The sequence below is a fragment of the Rhipicephalus microplus genome, chromosome X (genome assembly GCF_043290135.1).
Source record: "Rhipicephalus microplus isolate Deutch F79 chromosome X, USDA_Rmic, whole genome shotgun sequence".
Taxonomy (NCBI): domain Eukaryota; kingdom Metazoa; phylum Arthropoda; class Arachnida; order Ixodida; family Ixodidae; genus Rhipicephalus; species Rhipicephalus microplus.
In genome coordinates this window covers 102,452,419-102,467,428 of record NC_134710.1, presented here as the reverse complement: position 1 = coordinate 102,467,428, position 15,010 = coordinate 102,452,419, and the positions used below count along the sequence as shown (strand labels likewise).

Below are 15,010 nucleotides of genomic sequence, written 5' to 3'. Positions count from 1 at the left end.
AAACACCGAGGTACAAAAAGAAAGTACTCTTTCTGAACTTATGTTTACGCGAAGTTTACCAAGCGGACTTTTCTATGTCGTGAATCTTCAGTGAGCTTCAAACCAGATTCTCGAAAACCCAATATGAAATTTGCTCACAGAGCTCATTTTATTGCGATAGAAATTATATGGACACTCTCGGCTTGGTTTCGCCGCCGGCGTCGATGGCATGAAGCGTATATATATATATATATATATATATATATATATATATATATATATATATATATATATATATATATATATATATATATATAAGCAGAGAAAGAAAAAATCCAGAAAAAGACTGGCGTGCGGACTCTCGAACGTGGGACCTGCGCGTCGTGAATGTGCGAGGCGTTAACCACTGAGCCACCGAGGGACACGTCGTTCAACGTTCAAACGGAAAGCTATTTATATCTACCACTTACCGCTGTTGGCAGGCATATTGGGGGGGGGGGGGGGGGGGGGGAACTATCATGTTTTCAGCATTATCTGCAATATGGCGCAATGAGCACGCGGCGCGGCTCTCATCTCTCACGCGTATTTAGGCCCGCGCAGATGACGGGAGTGGATGATCTATCTCGCGCGCGCTTATCTCCCGGTGGGGGAGGATCATACGTCTTGGCAAGCGTTGGGCTTGCACTGGAACGATCCTGTTGTAGTTACGAGGAGCACGAAGGTCACTGCAATCTTTGCACAGCCTCCGTTTGCGAAAAGGGCGAGCTTTTCGGACACAGCGAACTAACAACTGAGACGCTTATTCGCGTTCATCTGTACCAGTATGTATACGTTTCAGGCGTCATTTGTGAGTGAGAAACGCGGGGCACGTTTTGATCTAATTGCCATTCTGCGCGTGACCTTCCAGTTTGTTGCTATTGCGTTCATTGCTTCCCCTTTGTGGCAAAGCTGTGGCTTTTAATTGTTCAAGTTATAACATTACTGCTTTACAATTGTGAAATTACCAGCTTATCTGGCATTCATTCCAAGCAATAATAAAATATTGGTTATTGTGGGGAAGTCAACAAGAAGGGTCGCTATTTTTTTCAGAGGCCACTTCAATCAATTAGCCTAAGATGAGATAAAACAAAGACAGGAGACAGACAACTGTGTTGAGACACCTCACATAATTTTACAGTTGTTTGGCAGCCGTTTTACCAAAGACTTTCTTTTCAAACAGCGTACATGAACAGTGCTAAGCAATAAAATGAAGAAATGTGAGTCTTTTTCACTTGCGATCATATACAAATATTAGCGTTTATTTCTTATACCCACTCTACTGTTCGCAGTAATACTCAATAGACAGAGAACGAGAAACTATCCACTCGAACGTCTCGCAAGTCGATCTGCAACTTCCTCATTACAAATTTTAACCAGCTTCGTTGCCCCAGAAGTTTATTATATTTTGACCAAGTTAAGCATTTAGGCTGAACAGAAATAAGAGTTAATTACTCTATGCAACAATCAGCAACATTCATTTGGTCAAAAAGTGCGTCCGCATATTTTTAAACTCTACCGGGGGCACTCTGCATACACGTCAAACCATTTCGAACACATCAACGTTTCTACGTGTGGTACGCAAAGTTGATACCATGTGAATGAACTTCTGCGATACCGTGTGAATGAACTTCTGCGAAGGTTTAATAATGCATGCATAAACAAGTAGTTTTAGATGGAAAAAAAAAGAGACTTGTGTTTACAAACATATCATAACTGAAGCCGGCTGGCTCATGGCAAAGAGCTCGAAGGAAACGTTTTGTGGGTTCGGTCCGTATTGGTTTGTACTATAGTGGCCCAAACTACGAGACAACACGAGGCATTCCAGGACGTAGTGGAGTGACTTCGTATGTTAACTTTGACCACCAGAGATTCTTTAAGGCGCATACCAATCAAAGTACACGGGTGTTAGAGCATCTCCTTCCCCCTCCCAATTGAAATGCTCTCGCTGTGTTCATGAATCGAACCCGCGAGCACAAGCTTAGCAGCCAACATTTACGCTGTGGTAGCTAAGCTACCACAGCGGGTGACATTTTGAAGGCGTGCCGTAGAAAAGACTTTTTACAATTTGATGCACACGCGCTGATACAAACACATACCCCTATTCATGACTCCAGTACATATGCCTATATTTCAGTTCACATGATAATAAACGAGGGCTCATTTGAAACGTGTAGCTGTTATTTTTCTTCAAATTACCAGTTCCTTGTATAAAATCTCTATGAAGTGCCAAATACTGCCTCGATACTATTTCTAAATTGAAGACACGTGATGACAAGTGGGACGTATTTGCCGTTGAGGGTGTCAAAAGCTACAACTTCGTCCTGCCGCTTCCTGCTAGCGGCAAAATCTAACGAGCACCCCTGCACCATGTATTTTCTTCTGCGAGTGCAAGATTGCGATGATTCTGGCTGCAAAGTATACAAACACGTTCTTCCGGACCAACGCTGGACTGCTCTGTGTGCGCCTATTTTTGCAAAGGGCTGGGTAGTGTTGGCTCTTAGGCCGCAACGGCAGCAGCAAGGCAATAATTGGAGGTGTCAGTGACTTTAACGCGAAGTGTAGCCGCAGAGCGGTAACAGGGGGTTCGGCGTCAGCGGCGGAAACCGTCTGGGCCCGCGCAGAAGCAGGCATGCGGCAGCGTGGGGCAACTCGTCGGCGGCGCGCCCCGCTCAGTGCCCTCCCCCGAGTGCGTCCGCCCACTCGAGGGAAACGGTCGGGCCGTCCTGATTTACGATTAGCCCTGCGACCAATGTGGGTAAGGCCCGCCCCTTTTGCTCTTGTTTTGCTGGCTCGTTCCCACGGGCAGCCTCCCCCGTCCCCAGTGCGTGTTAGAGCGAGTCAAGTGCGCCAAGCGTCAGCTGCCTCGCCTCAGGGCTCCCCTCTCGCGTGACGCAGGACAAGTGAGTCGGGCGGTTTCAACCTCGTGACTCTAGATACCGCGCCCGCATTGTGACAGGTGCGACAAGCAGAAGCAACAATGGCCGCATGGTGCTGCGAGCCTAGGTGATCGGTTTTGTGGGTGAAAGTTCGTGAAATCTAGTGGGGAGCGGGCGCTGCCTTGGCGCAGCTGCGGTATGAAGATGGTCAAGGTGGAGATGCCAGGGCCTAACACAATGGACAGCAGCCACAGTGCAAACCAATTGTGTGGACACACCCGCTTGGACGAACTATCCATCAGTATGCCTGCAGTGAGCACAACAAACAACTGCACGTCGAGCAACAATGCCAGCCTCAACGCCTCCACGGAGCCCGATGCTGAGGAGAAAGTTGTGTCCACGACAAAGAAATCTGGAGCGGGTGTACGAAGACAGGAGAAGCCTCCTTATTCGTATATCGCCCTCATATTCATGGCGATAGAGAGCTCCCCTGCCAAGCGAATGACCCTCAACGAGATATACAACTTTCTTCAAGAAAGGTTTCCCTTTTTCAGAGGACCTTATCAAGGCTGGAAGAACTCGGTGAGACACAACCTTTCTCTAAATGAGTGTTTCATCAAGCTACCCAAAGGACTCGGACGCCCAGGAAAAGGGCACTACTGGACAATCGATCCCAGCAGCCAACTAATGTTCGAGGAGGGATCCTTTCGACGGAGGCCCCGAGGATTTCGGAGGAAATGCCAGACAATGAAAGCTTACACAACGTTCTACCCAACGCCTTCTAGCGCAAGCCTCCTTCCCCCAACACCGTACGACTTACTGAGCCAGCAGCAACACCAAGCTGGTGTCCTACAAGGCCATGCTCAAGTTGCAACGAGCCACCATCAAGCCTACATGACGACCGACCCACAGTCAATGATGCCATCTTCTACAGCGGCACTGGCTCCCACGTCTCACTGCAGTTTCGCGTCTACAGGACAGAACTCGCTGGGGCCAATGGGTCACCACTACTTGGCCAATTGCTCACTGCCTCAGCCCATGACACCCATGTCCAGCGCTGGTTCTGGTGACCTGCCCTTGAACTCGTCCATGTACTCAGCCGCGGCGCCGAGCATCTCCATGGACACTATGTCAGCTGCCTGGAGTAGCTGCCCGCCGCATCCGACCGTTACTCATAGTTCGCAATACATCAAGCAACCCCCGCCTAGCCCCGTTCCAAGCCCCGTGTCACAGATACAAAGTCTGCCACAGGACCTGGGTCCTATGCCTTACTCCTCGGGATCTCCAAGCATCCATGGGCAATCGCTGTTAGGAAACACTGCAGAGAGCATGGACATCGCTTTAGCAGGTAAGCTGCCTTGAGCACATCTTCTAGACGAACAGAAAATGGGTACATTCACGGCACAAAGAAACAACTTGTCTGCTTGCTGCCAAATGTACCCCTTTGGTATATAGAAGACACTAAACGAAGCTTATATTAAAGAATGGGACTTGCTTACGCCAAACCGCTACTTATAAAGGCATGCTCTTTCTTTGATATTTGACATTTATGATTTTTTCCTATAAATATGCATAGTGTACTCATCGCGACTCACGTCGACAGATTTTACATTAGGACACTACAACGAAACAGTTTATACTGCTGGTCCGACCACACCGAACTCCTGCAGGAATCTGTCTGGTCGGGTCAGGACAATCATGCTTAGAGAATGACCAAAAAGATTACTGAAGGTCCTTTTTTTCTATCAGGTTGTAGGCGGAGCTCCATGTAATTTTACGGTGAATTAGTTTAGTGGTTTGACTATCACTACGTTGCAGATCCTACAGTGACGTCGACCCAACGCAAACAAAAGAGCCTGTGTACCTGTCAGGAAAAAAGTAGGAAAAATGAACCATTCATATTGATAGGGTGAATGTTCAGCGTTGTTTTCTGAATACAAGCGAAGAACTAGGGATTATTTCGCTTATTTGACAATATAATATCACAATGTAGCCGTCTTGATTCGTCATTGCGATGACGGGGAATCACATGATCACGTGAGAAACTTGCCGACATATTAGAGAGGTTTATTTAAAACGTAGTTCCAAAAAAAGCGCACAGAAAAATGAAGCGTTCACCGTTTCAGGCATCAGCACCAGTTCCACAGCCAGGAAGTGGTTTGAAGGTTTCAATCCCCCCCCCCCCACCACCACCACCCCAGAATTTTTAGTTTAAAATTTTTACAAAACGCATGAACACTCCCAAATACAGTCGAGCCCATGCCGTCTCCCGAAATAATCGTATCGCTACGCCGCTTATTAGTACATTATAGAGGTTACACATGCATCACATTTTTTATAATCTTTAATCTGTCTTTTTGATTATAAGCATTTCGTATAGCTTAAACTTCAGAGAGAATTGCTAAGAGGAGCGAAATGCTTATGCCAGAATGTCGGATAACTCACAATTTGTCTCCATGTTGCCCGCCGCCCAGGCATGTAACTGTATACCGCTGTAGATGTACGAAGACGTTATACATGGTAATGTAATATATAGTTGAACATGAGGTGCAATTATTCATAAGCAAGCTTCTGCTCCTGCGCTTTCACGCAATACATTTCTGTGATTTCAAGATTGTCGCAATGGTAACAGCATTTGGGTGTTCCCCTTCCTGTCCACGTTTATTCCTGTTACGCTGTAACTACTCGTTTTCTTGCGTGGTGCAGATCTGTTGATTCCTAATCACCAACTAACGCAAGTATCTGTCTTATAAGGTAATTTGGTGCTGTAGGTTACGGATGAGAGAAGTCATTTTGTACGGGTATAGAGTCGCCATCACTGAGTCTGAAGGGGGTGAGCCCACCTGCCTCATATATGTATCCTTGATTAGTTCTGCACAACTCTGTTCAAACAACACCCTAACAAAATGCAAGACAAGTGCGTCGGTATCACGCTCCTCCGAATGATAGAATAAATTTTTCAAGAGAGGAACAGAAAGAACAAAGCAAGCAAGATTGGCAAGATGCCGATTTTCCATGAATTGGCAGGCAATGCCACATGAAGCTCTAGCTCTCGAAAGCTGTCGGTAAACCCCATTTGAACCGTTTGAACTCGTGGTCACCAATTCCACAGATTTTATTTATTTTTTTTGATGACTCATAGGATTGTGAGAAAATGAGGCTAGTTGTATTCTGCATACCGGGATCAGCTTTTAGTAAAACATATTGATATCATTATGAAGGCTTGCACCTGATGTTACCTAAACGATGATTCTAAATCTGTACTCATGTCCCAACTGAATTTCGTCGGGATTTGATGTGCGAACCGTTCGAACCATGTTTGTTGCTTATAGGTTCCATTCATTCACCTTGCATGCTTCTCTATTTAGTCCACAACAGGATTTGAAGAAATACTCACAGATTAAAAGCAATGATGTCCGATTTAGTAAAGCACCTGGCCAGCATCTCTAAGCTTGGCGATCGTCAATTAAAGACAAAGTGAGAGTGTAAAGCTTAGAATGTATATGTACAGAGAGGCAAGGAACACAGACACATGGCAATCGCTTTCCCAACGAACTATCACAGCCCATCGTATATGCAGCCCAATGAATACCAAGTTCAGGCAACAGCTCATTGTGCACGTCTGTTATCCTAACAAATTTCATCGCTGGCTTTACCACTGTTGGCTGCAATGGCTCATGAGGTTGACATTTCAACTTGATTGAAATGTGTGGTTTAACGTCCCAGAACCACGATATGATTATGAGAGACGCTGTAGTGGAGGGCTCCAGAAATTGTGACCACCTGGGGTTCTTGATTGATATGTAGGGTTTAACGTCCCAAAACCACTATATGATTATGAGAGACGCCGTAGTGGAGGGCTCCGGAAATTTCGACCACCTGGGGTTCTTTAACGTGCACCCAAATCTGAGCACACGGGCCTACAACATTTCCGCCTCCATCGGAAATGCAGCCGCCGCAGCCGGGATTTGAACCCGCGCCCTGCGGGTCAGCAGCCGAGTACCTTAGCCACTAGACCACCGCGGCGGGGCAACCTGGGGTTCTTTAACCTGCACCCAAATCTGAGCACATGGGCCTACAGCATTTCCGCCTCGATATTTCAACTTAATTTGCTCGGATAATGGTGCATGAGAGATGTAAGAAAGATGAATGAATACGTGCACGTGCGCAGATAGCACCGAGCAGCCAAAGGTTGCAATACGGGCTTGTTGGTGTATTATCTGAGCAACTCTGATGTAGCGGGGTATACGACCCACGGACACGAGAATGCACATATCCACACACCACACAGCTTCAGAATACACACTGAGAAGCCAAAGCATCGTGATGGGCCTTCTCTTATCTGTGTGTGGTATCGAGCTACATCGAAGCCAAGCAATCAAGGTCGGTCGCGCATACTTCAAAAAGCACAAAACAGCCTTTACAGCCTTGTTGAACGGTTACGATGTCATTAGGGGGCGCGTCATAGTGGTGATACATTTAGAAGATATCAGCTTATTTTATTGCGCGCCTAAATAAAGGTTAGACAGACATGTGGGGTTTAACGTCTCAAAACCACCATACGATTACGAGAGACGCCGTAGTGGAGGGCTCCAAAAATTTCGACCACCTGGTGTTCTTTAACGTGCACCCAAATCTGAGCACACGGGTCTGCAAGCTTTCCGCCTCCATCGGAAATGCAGCCGCCGCAGCCGGGATTTGATCCCGCGACCTGCGGGTCAGCAGCCGAGTACCTTAGCCACTAGACCACCACGGCGGGGCTTTATTTATTTATTTATTTATTTGTTTATTTATTTATTTATTTATTTATTTATTTATTTATTTATTTATTCATTCTTGTAGAACCTAGGTAAGGTATTTTAAAAGAGAACATTATGTTGTGCTTAAAAGTAACCACAACCGAAAGAAGCATGTGAACTATACTAATTGAGATAACATAAACGACAACTTCATAAAAATGCATATTTCTTCGAAAAGTGTCAAGAAAGAAGAAAATGATAACCAGACGATACACGAGAGCAATAAATTCCACTTTCTTATGGCTCAGAAACAAGGCATGTTTGAAAATATCATTTCGACGTTTATACTGTCCTACCTTCAGGACCCGATCTATTCACCCTATAGCATGCGAGTGGGTCTTCGAAGTACACTAGTTTACTTATTCCAGCTCTTTGCTTTGAAATTATGTTAGACACTGTGAGTTCTTTACATACTTTTCTTTGTGAATGTAATGGTCGTGCGAGTTTCTGCACGATGTGCAAATAAGCTTTCGTGAAGTAGTACATTCCCGAAACAAACTAAACAAGCCATCTCTGGACGTTGCACTTTAATTTTGTTATTTTTTCGCCATATTTTACTATTTCACAATGACTGCTTTGTCGCAATTTACAAAGATGTTTGCATGTAAGCGTGTTTACTAAAGGTAACTATTGAGAGCACAAGCGTGCGTATACAGTTCTCCTTTTAAAGAAGCAGGAGAAGATAGGGGTAAATTTTCATTATAGCGCCACCCCGCCATTCCCGACTACCTCTCACGGAGGCCCTCGTGATCATACAGTGCAAAGGCGAGGTATTGGGGAAGGGGGGAGGGAAGGGAGGTCCCTTACGCCCACGCCTATGATTCAGAACCATTCACAAGTAAAAGCGGCGTGATGGTGACAGAAGAGCAATTGAACCTCTTTTCTAATATTCAGCAGCATAGCGTCCCTCTTATCTCTCTCGGTCTCTGAATGTGATTTTTTTACCTGTGTCGCATTATATTTCGGGACATTAAAGCGTCTATTTTTATTAATCCCCAACCCCCTGCATTGGAACACCCGAACTCATTTGCCCCAGCAGAACGCCATCAGGATGCAGGGTGTGGTGCTCTTTTGTAATAGATGTGTCCGTTTTCTTCCCTAGCTTTAGTTATTACACAGCAGTTCAACTTGCGCTAGAAAACCTGTTCGGACTAAGGAAAAGCAATGCCGCTATACTACATACAACAATAGTTACTTAAAAAAGCACATCACTTATATGTATGCTGTCGTTTAATTTCACAAGTAAAAAAAAGACTGCAGTTTTAATGGTGATGACGCTACTCGCCATACATAAGTTCGAAATGTACGCTCACTAACTAAGTTGTTAAATAGCCTGATGCAGCAAAGGTTTTTGTGTGAGCTGGTTCCTAAGCATACTAGATGCGATACAACAAAGAATCACTGTATTACGCAGTGGTCTACCATGTTTCCTTGCCGGTTTTTTTTTTTAACCATATTTTGTATGCCGGCTGCTCACTAATCTGCATATTCAAGAGAATGAAATTGTTTGCCCGAGTGAATGCATGAGATGATTTGCCATCACATAAAAACTTCACTGATCTAAACATTATATTGGTACCCTTTGCAATGCAGCCAACATTCAATAAAATTCTCGTAGACATAAAGTGTAATGCGCTTCATAATATCTGACCACGGAGATGACCATCGACTGATTACGAGTGTCGGCCAAAGTGGCCCACTATTTTACATGAAGGCAGCAACTGCTTCCGTGATTTTATGTTCACTCGCCGGGCGTGCTTAAATAGCATTTATGCACTTTTTATTATCTTGCTAGACTCATCCATAAAATAATTTAATATGTGAGTTTCTAAGTCCCAAAAGTTCGATTTTAGTACGAGAGACGCAGTAGTGGAGAGCTCCGGAAGTTTAGACAATTTGGTGTTATTTAACGTGCACTGACATCACACAGTCCATGGGCTTCTACCTTTTCGCCTACATCGAACCGCCACCGCTGCAGCTGGCATCAAACAAGCGACTTTCGGGTCGGCAGCCGAGCATCCTAGCCACAGAACCACCGAGGTGGACAGTCATGCGTAAATATTCAAAGTACAAATCAATCACGAAGGTTCATTCCAATTAAAAAATCAAACGCACTTTTGCTCTGTGATTTTCGCCTGTGATACTAACACCTCTCTATAAGAGGCATAGCGTCATTAACACACGGGTTATTTCTAGCAGTTACATTGTTCTGAAAAGAAGCTACAGGAAGGAACCACTGTAAGGCTTCCAAAGTTTAAGAAAGATGTTATTACTGCTACTATGATGCCATACATTATAGTCAGGCTGCCACTTAATAATACTCTGCAATAAATTATTTTGCAAAATGGCCTGTCTCCTCAACACGCAATAGCACCTGAACTTATATACGTTATAAACGAGATTTTGTTTTTGTTTAGTGCCTTGCGACATTGTCAACTAAAGTTTGATAAACACATTGAAGCAATCTTATTCAAAAGTTCATTTGGTATCCGTGTTCAGATTACAACGCACGCATAGTTTTCATTGTTTCTTCTTCGTTCATTATATTTTGCCTTCGTTCATAGTCACTTGACGTTCTGTTGTTCCCGGAGAAGCACTTACAGGAATCTTCTGTATAAGATTGCTTGTTAGTAAAATAAAGCAATAAATATTATCACATTGAATCACCGGAAAGACTCCGCTACGCCTATTTACAGCAATTTCTGCATTCTCCCCATCCATCATTTCATGTCACTAAAACTTGGTATGCTCCGTTCTCGTACGCGTCAGCATGACATCAAATTAGAAGTATGCCATCCCTTTATCTAATGAGTGCTAATTTGATTAGATTCGTTTTATAACATAGCGTATTGTTGCCAGTGGTTCACTCAAACTATGACAGACATCGCTGTTCTTTGGTATTTGTTTTTGCAAATCGCAGTCAGTGTTCATTACAAGTTGCTACAATATAACAATCTTTAAATTGCAATGAAAGAAACATTTATTTCTACTTATATGCTAACATGCCATGGTATCACCTTTTTGTAGTCAGCTGCTTTTTTATTTGTTTTCCTTTCTTTTTATTCTCAATGCTCATTGTGCCTTTTTTTACAGTAACTGGGGTATTTGCTGGCTTTCTTTTCTGCATGTTGTGTAGATTTTTCTAGGTCTTGTAAACTTAAAACTCCAGCTCATCTGTTTATTATATATCATAGTTCTGCTTTCGGTGCTGTTGTTGCACTTCATGCTTCTAAAATATGCTTCCTGTCATTTTTTTTTTCAATCTCGTGTTCACAATGTGTTTTTCTATTACTCACCACTTGCTTGTCCTGTATTCAATCAATGCAATATTAATGGCGAGGTTTCCCTGACAGTGTTTACTTTGGGACCTCAGTCTGTATTCTCTCATGAGCTATGTCGATTATGTACTCTCATGATGTTACAGTCAGCTTCAAGCTTCAAACCACACACCACGTAGCTTAGCATTAGTTAACTCGTTTTAAATGTAGATTCAAAACTTCAGAGAGAGAATAAAGCTTCTGTTTAAAACCGCATCCTGAATTTTTCTCGTTTGAAAATTGGTAAGGCACCTTGCTAGTATGATGGCACCCTTAGTTTAGGAGTCCTGCATGTTGGCATGCGCCACACCATGCGCCCGCTGGATCAGCTGACGCTGCTACTGTATAGATTTATGGTGGCATACAAGTCAAGTAAACATGATGTAAACATTGATCTCTTTTGGGATTCTTCATATTTTAGTGTTATTTCGCGACTAACAGCGCGTGAACGGGGTGAAAGTGAGATTTATCATATTTTATGCATAATATATATACGTGTCACTTTGATGCGTCCTTCTTCAAACGAAAAAAAACATGGCAGAGGTGTAGGGTGACAGAGAAAATGGAATAAATAACTTAGATTTGTCGTTCACGCGATGCACGTGGAAACACTATGAGAAAGTGATTCGGTTAGGAAAGGAAAATATAGATGTAGTAGGTTCTCGGCATACAAACGTGTATGGCGGAAGCAGAATCTGGATGCACCCTATTTCTAGAAAAAATTGGGATTCAAAAACGAAGCGTGAAAGTGGAATACATTGGTGTGTGCACTGGGCATGCATATAGCACCACAAAACGACCACGTTTGCACAGAACGAGAAAATGAAGTATATATCTTTTGTGACGTCAGGCCTCACATGATAGGTGCAAGGGCTACAGAAGCAGCGTTAGTCGCGCCATCTTGAGACAGAGTGTTCGTCTCGATCAAACATCAATTGATTTGATTGATTTGTGGTGTTTAACGTCCCAAAACCACCATATGATTATGAGAGACGCCGTAGTGGACGGCTCCGGAAATTTCGACCACCTGGGGTTCTTTAACGTGCACCCAAATCTGAGCACACGGGCCTACAACATTCCCGCCTCCATCGGAAATGCAGCCGCAGCCGGGATTCGATCCCGCAACCTGCGGGTCAGCAGACGAGTACCTTAGCCACTAGACCACCGCGGCGGGGCGTCTCGAACAAACTTTGAACGTTCTTGTGTCAATGAATGTTTTCTATTTAAATAAGAACTAAAAAAATAAGACGAATGCTCTACACATGTTATGTTGTCTTTGAAGCTTTACTGCTTGCAAAATGGAGAAACAGAGTCACTCAGTGCGAAAAAAGTTCTTCACTCATTTTGTTTCACAGATGTACTCGAGACTTCGGTGCCATCGCTGACACTTCCACGGGACGTTATCATACGCAAGGGATGGGCACTGGTACAAACATCGCACGAACAAATTTATCTCTTCGATACATTAAGGCAGCTTAGTGCAAAACCTGAAGCATATGTGCAGCTGGGCAGCCGCTTTTTTAAAGACGATAGTCTTTCTTGGGGACCTTCGACGACGCAAAAATTTTGGTCTGTCTGTCAGTCTGTCTGTACATTTGTCTGTTTGTCCACTCTTAACAGCATCGGGTATTTGAAACGGCTGACCCCATCCGCAGCGCCCACCAATGTTGCTCAAGAATCAGCGTTCATACTTGTGCAATTGCCAAAAGCAATTATTGCGCGTGTGTGGGGCACCATAACAACATGTATATATTCTGCATGTGCAACTTTTACTAGAAAAAGCATACATAAGTAATTTTAAGGATCGTAGCGCTTATGACGCTGCGCTCACCATGCTACACTACTTCTAGTACATTCTAACCATGCAACACTTGCACAAAAATACGAATGTTTTCAACGCTTTGCTAAGACGAGACGGAGGTGGCACCTACCAGTCGGCTTGCTTTCTACACCTTATCAACTCTGAGACGGGCGCACACATTCGTCTCAGAGCCACGCGCTTCGTTTTTCAAGAAAACTACCAGATGGCGCTCATGTCTCACGTGTGACGGGCCTTGATGCGTTTGTTCGCCTCCGCTGCACACTCGAGGTACTCTAACAGAGCGCCTCCATGCAGAATACCATTCACCGATTTTCTTGCTCAGAACACCAAATAAATGTTTTGTTCACTCTCTCCACACGCAAGACTATCGTCTTTGGACGACATTTGCAGATTAACAAGCAGATACGAGGCAAATCTTCTTATGTTTACTCTTTGTTCCTCCTCTCTTTCTTTCTTTTTCTATTTTTCGGTGTTTCTGCCTTTTTTATTTCTCTTTAATTCTATTTATTCCTATATTTCTTTCTATTTCTTGCTTGCTACCTCTTTTTATCCCATTTTTATGCGTGGATTTTGCCTGTCTTGCACCAAGCGATGACAGCCTACAACAGCATACGAAAGCATGGGCCCCTAAAGTGCTCCTCACATGTAAGAATACATGTAAACACTTTATAACTCCCTACCATTTTTCGGCATAAATAACCAAAGTGCCCGCGTCGAAATGCGTTGGGCTAGCTTTCTCGAGATACTAACTTTTGAAAATATTTTTGGAGTTTTCTGCAAAGTTAGTTCGAATCATGACTCTTTTCAGGTGTTGAAACGCCGCTTTTGTTTCCGTGGCCAACTGCGGCCATGACCAGATTAATGTCCCTTGTCACCGATCTTCACCGCACAAGGCACAAAACGGGGAAGCGCATCGTTCAGTGTCAACTATTTTAGACCGCGTGTATGTGAGCTTTGAAAACGCTGTGGTCTTTCAAGGTCCCACCGCATTCAAAACAAAATTCTACGATTGGCGATTGTCTTTCTTCGAGACACAAAATTGTCATGACGAACCTTTGACACCAACGTGTATGATACGCTCCGCCAGAACCAATGTGAGCTGTAGTACATATGCAAAGATAACCTCGCTTGATGCATCACGTCCACATGCCACCAAAACGACTCCTACTGAGTCAAATATTCCTAAATTGTGGCCAAATTTCGTTTTAAGGCGCCGGAAGTGACACGTATTTTCTGTCTTTCATTTTTTTATAAAGTTCTTACTTGGCGCTACAACCAAACCTTGTCGTGCAATACCAACGAGACCACATTGAAACACGAGCAAGGTCTTTCTTGAAATGTTCAGTCAATGGGTTTCACTTACTGCTTGTGTAAAGATAACTATTGCGCCATTCATTTTCGTATCTTACGGCTTTTTCAATGGCGAAACTAATTAGCAAACCGTTGCTTCTTCACGTCGTACCAAAAAATGGTCATCATCATAAACAGGAATCTGCCACAGAAATCGGGTAAGTCCCTCTATACATGAAACTTCCCTTTAAAACGAATATGACAACAGTTAGCCCAACAAATGTGTGCGTAGCGACGGTGGCAAGCCGAATGCCCCGAGTAAGAACGAGTGAATACTATAGCAAACGAGAAAGGCGACGGTGACATGCAAGAAGGCCCCGAAGCGGTGGAAGGCCCAACGACGACATGTCCATGACCTGTCGGTGATTGTCTGTGGTTTAACTCGAACTACTGTGCGCTGAAAACCAACGTAGAAACAACTTAGCCTTACCTATCTAGACCTTATAGGAACGACCTAGAAGCAACCAAAAAACGACCTGCATCACCTAGTAAGGCCTACAAACATCCCAGAAGCAACCCAATCAGTCTTTAGAATCGTTTAGTTTCATTTCTTCGAGGCTTGACCGGCTTAGTGCAAGATCTGATTATTTTTGTTCCTTCTGAATTTTACTTTACGCAGTGCTCCGGAGAGCAAACCTTAGAACGACAGAATGCTTAATCAGTCAATAGATATTCATTATGAAAAGAGGGAGGCTGGGAAAATACGTACTCAAGGGAATCTGACAGTACTATAGCGCCAACTGTCGACCAGCTGAAAGAGCACACTGTGGCGAAAGTGTAGAGAAGGCTTATCTGCGCACTCTCATCGGTATTAGTGCTACCTGTCAA

The 15,010-nt window shown here is 44.0% G+C and overlaps 1 protein-coding gene across 1 annotated transcript in view; it reads left to right on the top strand.

Annotated features, from left to right (window-relative positions):
* Window positions 1-2,866: 2,866 nt before the first annotated feature.
* LOC119175458 (uncharacterized) overlaps window positions 2,867-15,010 on the top strand; it is a 55,987-nt gene continuing 43,843 nt past the window's right edge. The window contains exon 1 of the mRNA XM_037426404.2: window positions 2,867-4,242. Within this exon, the coding sequence (XP_037282301.2) occupies window positions 3,093-4,242 (1,150 nt within the window). The 5' untranslated portion in view covers window positions 2,867-3,092. The remainder of the gene's footprint in view (window positions 4,243-15,010) is intronic.